This window comes from Babylonia areolata, chromosome 18 (genome assembly GCF_041734735.1).
Source record: "Babylonia areolata isolate BAREFJ2019XMU chromosome 18, ASM4173473v1, whole genome shotgun sequence".
Taxonomy (NCBI): domain Eukaryota; kingdom Metazoa; phylum Mollusca; class Gastropoda; order Neogastropoda; family Buccinidae; genus Babylonia; species Babylonia areolata.
In genome coordinates, this window is record NC_134893.1 from 52,281,925 (window position 1) to 52,289,424 (window position 7,500).

Below are 7,500 nucleotides of genomic sequence, written 5' to 3' on the forward strand. Positions count from 1 at the left end.
TGAAAACCCATCCATCAGATCTTGTAACCAAGGAAGAAGCAACACAACAACAGTGCAGTGTGAGAACCACTTGACATACATGCAGCATAGTTACCATCAGCATCATGGAAGTCCAGTGTTGCCTGTTATTTGTTACCACAGCGGCTGTTTTATTCAACAACTGTTCTTAAACAATATTTTGTATTTGTATTTGTGTTTCTTTTTATCACTCCAGATTTCTCTGTGTTAAATTTCGGGCTGCTCTCCCCAGGGAGAGTGTGTCGCTACAGTACAGCGCCACCCATTTTTTTTTTTTTTTTTGTATTTTTTCCTGCATGCAGTTGGTTTTTTTTTTCCTATCGGAGTGGATTTTTCTAAATAATTTTGTCAGGAACAACCCTTTTGTTGCCGTGGGTTCTTTTACGTGCGCTAAGTGCATGCTGCACACAGGACCTCGGTTTATTGTCTCATCCAAATGACTAGTGTCCAGACCACCACTCAGTGTCTAGTGGAGGGGGAGAAAATATCGGCGGCTGAGCTGTGATTCGAACCAGCGCACTCAGATTCTCTCGCTTCCAAGGCGGATGTGTTACCTCTAGGCCATCGCTCCATATCTTCAAAATTTGAATATATTTTAATCCAGTCTTGGCACTGTATTATTGACTCACTTTTGTAAACAAAGTGAGTCTATGTTTTAACCCGGTGTTCGGTTGTGTGTGTCTGTGTGTGTCTGTGTGTCCGTGGTCAACTTTAACATTGACATTTTCTCTGCAAATACTTTGTCAGTTGACACCAAACTTGGCATAAAAATAGGAAAAATTCAGTTCTTTCAAGTCATCTTGTTTAAAACAATATTGCACCTCTGGGATGGGCACAAAAAAATAAAGAATGAAGCCTAATTATATGCAAACTGCATTTACTGTTATATTTATATTTTTTGTATTCTCTAAACTTGGCACTTTGATCTGATATTTGACCCAACAACAAGAGCAGTCATTATTATCATTTTTTGCTCAAACAGGAACTTCTTTTGCTAAGCATGGAAGTTTTATTTATTTTGCAAACGTTTTGGTGCAGGTAGTAAAAAAGGGAAATTACTCTGTAATTAATGCTATGGGACTTTATTTGCTTTAAACTGATCTTTCTCATCTTAAACATTACATTTTGAAATTATACACAATACATAAAAAGCTTGTGTGTTTTACTCTCAGTCACAAGTGAGTCTTGAAGGCCTTGCCTCTCTTGTTTTTAACTTTATTCTAGATTGTACCTTTTTTTTTTTAATATAAAAATTGGCAGAACTTTGAGATACACTGTTGTTGCTCTCTAAGCGATGTGTGTGTGTGTGTGTGTGTGTGTTTCAGACGGGAGGGTTACTTTGACCTGTTGGGAGAGGACAGTTTGGTGCTGAACCGGCTGGTGTATTCCCTGGCCATTGTTCTTCATGCTGCTGTTCACACCACTGTGGGTTCACTCAATACTTGTGTGTCTGTGTGTGTGGGCCAGTGTGTGTGTGTGTGTGTCTGTGTGTGTGGGCCAGTGTGTGTGTGTGTGTGTGTGTGGGCCAGTGAATGTGTGTGTGTGGTGGGGGGGGTGTGGGGGGGGGGAGTGTATGTGTGTGTGTGGGGGGTGGGGGGGGCAGTGTATGTGTGTGTGTGTATGTGTATGTGTGTGTGGGCCAGTGTATGTGTGTGTGTGTTTGTGTGTGTGTGTGTATTTGTGTGTGGGCCAGTGTATGTGTGTGTGTGTGTGCCAGTGTGTGTGTGTGTGTGTGTGTGTGTGTGTGTGTGTGTGCCAGTGTGTGTGTGTGTATTGCATGTATATACAGTGTACTATGATATAGAACAGAGAGATCAGGGCTCTGCATATGCATACAAAAATACCAGGTGTAGACGGATAACATCATTTGATCTTCATCTGTTTTCATGATCCTGAACTGTGTGTGTAAAATTAACTTTCAAACTTTGCATAGATCTGTGTGTAAAATTAACTTTCAGACTTTGCATCTGTGTGTGAAATTAACTTTGCCAATTTTGCACCTATGTGTAAAATGAACGACTTTGCATCTGTGTGTAAAATTAACTAACAAACTTTGCATCCATGTGATTAAAGTTAATCTTTGCATCTATATGTGTAAAATTAACTTTTCAAACTTTGCATCTCTTTGTGCATGTTTGTAATTGTGCAGGTTCAATCGTAGTGTACCGTTCTTCTCAGACAGGTGTTTTTCTTCTTTTTTTTTTTTATTTAATTTTTTTTTTTCACCTTTTTCAGGCAGCTCGGCAGATGGGGAAAACTCTGCTGGAGTTTACCTGGAGCCTGAGGGTGCATCCTGACGTGTAGGTGAAACTCTTTGAATGATGAATGATATACTTAACACAGCGCCTATCCTGGTCAGAGACCAAGCTCTAAGCACTTTACAAACACGGGGGTCATTTACACAACAGCCTGCCTACCTTGGTCGAGCCGACTGATGGCTGCCATTGGGCGCTCGTCGTTCATTTCCTTTGTCATTCACTCTTTTTTTTAAAATTAAAAAAAAATTTTTTGACTCACTTGTGTAAACAAAGTGTGGTGTGGTGTGGTGCTGGTGTGATGTGTGTGGTGATAGCGTGGTGTGGTGTGGTGTGTGATAGCGTGGTGTGGTGTGGTGTGTGATGGTATGGTATTGTGTGTGTTGGTGCAGTGTGGTGTGTGATGGTGCGACGTGTAATTTAGTTTGATGTGTTGTCTGACGGTGCGGTGTGGTTTGTGATGATGTGGTGCAGTACGGTGTGTGATGGTGCGGTGTGGTTTGAGATGGTGTGGTGTAATGTGGTGCTGTGTGGTATGTGATGGTGCGGTGTGGTGTGTGATGGTGGAGTGCGGTGTGTGATCATGTGGTGTAGTGTGGTGCAGTGTGGAGTCGGATGGTGTGGTGCGGTGTGCAGGAAGGTGAGGGAGGCGGTGCTGGTGGCCACCTCCATCATCCTGCTGGTGCTGCCCTCCCACTTCCTCCTGACCGATCTGCAGGTGGACCTCATGGAGACCAAGGCATGGCTGGAAGGTAGGTGCACCACTCAGCTTGTCTGACTCTGGAAATGTTTGGAATGTCATCAGTAGCATAGCTGGAAGGTAGGTGCACCCCTCACCTTGTCTGACACTGGAAATGTTTGGAATGTCATCAGTAGCATAGCTGGAAGGTAGGTGCACCCCTCACCTTGTCTGACACTGGAAATGTTTGGAATGTCATCAGTAGCATAGCTGGAAGGTAGGTGCACCCCTCACCTTGTCTGACACTGGAAATGTTTGGAACGTCATCAGTAGCATAGCTGGAAGGTAGGTGCACCACTCAGCATGTCTGACTCTGGAAATGTTTGGAATGTCATCAGTAGCATAGCTGGAAGGTAGGTGCACCACTCAGCTTGTCTGACTCTGGAAATGTTTGGAACGTCATCAGTACCATAGCTGGAAGGTAGGTGCACCACTCACCTTGTCTGACACTGGAAATGTTTGGAATGTCATCAGTACCATAGCTGGAAGGTAGGTGCACCACTCAGCTTGTCTGACTCTGGAAATGTATGGAACATCATCAGTAGCATAGCTGGAAGGTAGGTGCACCCCTCAGCTTGTCTGACTCTGGAAATGTTTGGAATGTCATCAGTAGCATAGCTGGAAGGTAGGTACACCCCTCAGCTTGTCTGACGCTGCATTCTGTTGGAAATATTTGGTATGTCGTAAGTAGCATGGCTGGAAGGTAGGTACACTCCTCAGCTTGTCTGATGCTGCATTCTGTTGGAAATATTTGGTATGTCGCACATACCATGGCTTTGAAGGAAGTGTACCTCCTTGGCTTGTTGCCAAGACATCGTGTTGGGAATGTTGGGTATGTCCAAGCACCCTGATTTGAAGGTAGGATGCATACACCCTAAGGCTATTTGACAATACGTCATGTTGGTATATGTTTGCAGTCTCATGAGGTATGAGCTGATAGTCCTTCGGTTTAGACAATAAACCAAAATCCTGTGGGTAGCATGCGCTTAGAACAGGGGAGGGGGGCGGGGTGGGGGGGGGGGGGGGGGGGAACATGACAGCAAAAGTTCTGTCCCTGCCAAAAAAAAAAAGAAAAATCCGTTTTAATAGCAAAACAGATACACATGCAGTTTCAGTTTCAGTAGCTCAAGGAGGCGTCACTGCATTCGGACAAATCCATATACGCTACACCACATCTGCCAAGCAGATGCCTGACCAGCAGCGCAACCCAACGTGCTTAGTCAGGCCTTGAGAAAAAAAAAAGTAAATAAATAATAGATAAATACATAAAAAAAAGAACTACTACTACTAATATTAATATGTATAATGCACAAAAACTTGAAGTCAACTATAAGCGTACAAAAAAATAAAATAAAATAAAATAAAATAAATAAATACACATGCAGAGAGAGAGAGAGAGAGAGAGAGAAACAAAAAAACCAACACGTGTGGAGCTGCACAGTGGCAATGTGTTCTCCCTGGGTAGAGAATTTCAAGCAGAGAAATCTGTTGTGCCACAAACTTATACAATGCAATGCAACGCAACGCAACACAATGCAACACAACGCAGCGCAACACAACACAACGCAACACAACACAACGCAACACAACGCAACGCAGCGCAACACAACGCAACACAACACAACACAACAGCTAGGTTGATGGCAAGAACTTGTGCTGGGAAATATTTGATACGTCGCTGGCTGATGGCCTGTTTGCCAGCTACTTGTGCCACAGTGTAGGGTCCACGTTTTGATGGTCAGTGATGGCATTGGTGTGATGCGACAGGGATGATGGTATGGCTTTAGTTGACGGCCTGTCTGCCAGTTACTTGTGCCAAGTTACTGTCCATGTTGTGATGCACAGTGACAGTGTCTGTGTGACGTGACAGGAACGGTGGTATGTCATTGGTTGACGGCCTGTCTGCCAGTTTATGCCAGGTTACTGACCATGTTGTGACGGTCTGTATGTGACGTGACAGGGATGGCGGTATGTCATTGGTTGACGGCCTGTCTGCCAGTTATACTTCATGCCAGGTTACTGACCATGTTGTGACGGTCATTGACGGTATGTGTGTGACGTGACAGGGACGGCAGTATGTCTTTGGTTGATGGCCTGTTTGCCAGTTACTTTGTGCCAAGTTACTGACCATGTTGTGACGGTCAGTGACGGTGTGTGTGTGACCACTGTGACGCAACAGGGACGGCGGTATGTCATTGGTTGATGGCCTGTCTGCCAGTTACTTTGTGCCAAGTTACTGTCCATGTTGTGACGGTCAGTGACGGTGTGTGTGTGACGCGACAGGGACGGTGGAGAAGGAGGTGAACGAGGACTGCAGGGAGCTGGCGGTGCAGGGACTGAGACTGTTGGAGGCCACCATCGCTAAGGTGGGTCACACACATGCCAGGTGCCTCCGTCATGTCTCTGCTCGCTCGTCTTGTGGGTCCAGCAACTCATAATTCTATGTCGCTTCAGTTTTGTAGTTGTTGTGTTTTTTTTACAGTGAACTATAACATTTTAATGTAAATAACACATACTCACAACACAGTCATTAGACAAACGCGCAAGCAAAACTAGGAAAATGAGGGAGGGAAGGAGAAGGAGGGAGAGATAGAGATTGACACCATAACTATTTCTGACAGTGAAACAGCTACGTTTATGACAAGTAGTTGGAAGTGATAAAATCCTACACTCTAATTCAGTACAGAATCTTCTTTGTGGGCTGCAACTCCCATGTTTGCTCATGTACATGTACGAGTGGGCTTTTATATGCATGATCGTTCTTATCCTGCCTTGTTGCTTCAGATTTACTTTCATTATGTCCTCTAGAAATGGCATTGTACTATATAATCTGGCGTTCTACACTTACAAAGCTCTAAAATGATTACGTTTGGTTGCGACAAAGCTCTAAAATGATTACGTTTGGTTGCAACTTAAGACTATCTTAGACGACAAAAGAAACGTGAACGTTTCCTGAAACCAGTTGTTACTAGCTATAACTCAAAGTTCTATTTCAATATTTACTTGTGTAGTTGATGTAGCATATGTTTGTCCCCTTCAGTTAGGGGCCTTGGCTTAATCTGAATAAAATTTTTCACATTCACATTTTGCATTGTGGGTCCTGATTAGGGTGTGTGCACACCCATATACGTGCATGCATGCAGATGCTGTGATCATAGTTTGAGGCTGGTGCATGTGTGCACACATAACTCACATACACAGACACACAGACAAACACATGAATGCACACACACAAACACAGAGAACACACACACACACATGCACACACACACACAAGCTCACGCACATATGCTCACACTCACACTTAAACACACAAGCACACACACACACACACACACACACTCACCTCATACACACACTCTCACTCACACTAACATTCTCTCTGTCACACCTCTTTCAAACTTTCGCATGTGCTATTTCTCTGTCCACTGACTTCCTTGGCTAAGATGCTTGTCTTTTATTGTTCATTTTTGATAGCTGATGTGGTACCAACTACCAGAGCTAAGATAAGACGCTGACCTTGCTTTCATAGCAGAGACGGGCGTTAATCTAACTAGTACAGTGAAGACATGTATTCTGAAATCATAGCTAAGACAGTACTTTTTTTAACTACCACAGTAAAGGTAGGTGTCCTTTTAATGGCAGTAGCACAGGCAGAATATTTTTGGTTGTGATGATAGTTGCAATCTCTGCTCTTTTTATGTTGCATGTGAGCATGCTGACCTATATGTACGCTTTGAGTTTCCTTTTTCAAGAACTTATGGAGTATGTAAGGGACAATCATTGATGCTTTTTATCATCATAAATTGTTTGAACGTTGCATGCCTTCATGCTGTGTTGAAGGACTGATAGTTCTGTGTTCACAGGAAATGCAGGATGCTGTGGCCAATACCTGACCCTCACTGCCAGACAAACAGTCTGTGAACCAACACAACAGGAAGTGTGACGCTATTATTTGTTCATGAGTTGTTTTTTTTGTATGCCAGTAGAGATGGCATTGGCATGGCCACTTGACTTTGGTATGGCAAGATAACAAGATCCACTAGCCTAGCTAAAACAGTCTTGCAAGGAACTGTTAAGGGAGGGAAGGGAGACGGAAGGGAAGACAGAAATAAATGATGGACTGACAACATTGCAGAATGGATGAGAAAACCATTTGCAGAGAAACAGGCTTTGTCAACACAACCGACAGACCTGGAGGAATCTGGTGAGCGGTCCTTCTGTGCGGCGCCCCAGTGTCTCTTCACAGAGTTAAAGGAGCAGAAGAAGAATAGGAGACATGGCATTAACATTTTTTTGTGATTGGGTGTTGGGTGAGAAGGGAGGAAGGATGTGGACGGCTGAGGATACAGGGTAGTTGGATACTGTGGATGTAAACTTGTATGTTTGTGCATGTTTGATGAGAGAATACAGAGGATATAATAGCTTGTGCATGTGTGTGTTTAGTTCTTTGTGTGTGTGTGCATGATTGCCCATGAGTGAAGGTGC

At 43.8% G+C, this 7,500-nt stretch overlaps 1 protein-coding gene across 2 annotated transcripts in view; it reads left to right on the top strand.

Moving 5' to 3' along the window:
* LOC143292052 (telomere length regulation protein TEL2 homolog) overlaps positions 1–7,437 on the top strand; it is a 27,315-nt gene extending 19,878 nt beyond the window's left edge. For both annotated transcript variants that reach the window (XM_076602224.1, XM_076602225.1), the window contains exons 17-21: positions 1,344–1,443; positions 2,254–2,318; positions 2,910–3,025; positions 5,296–5,378; positions 6,879–7,437. In XM_076602224.1, coding sequence (XP_076458339.1) covers positions 1,344–1,443; positions 2,254–2,318; positions 2,910–3,025; positions 5,296–5,378; positions 6,879–6,908 — 394 coding nt within the window. In that variant the 3' untranslated portion in view covers positions 6,909–7,437. The remainder of the gene's footprint in view (positions 1–1,343; positions 1,444–2,253; positions 2,319–2,909; positions 3,026–5,295; positions 5,379–6,878) is intronic.
* Positions 7,438–7,500: the final 63 nt, after the last annotated feature.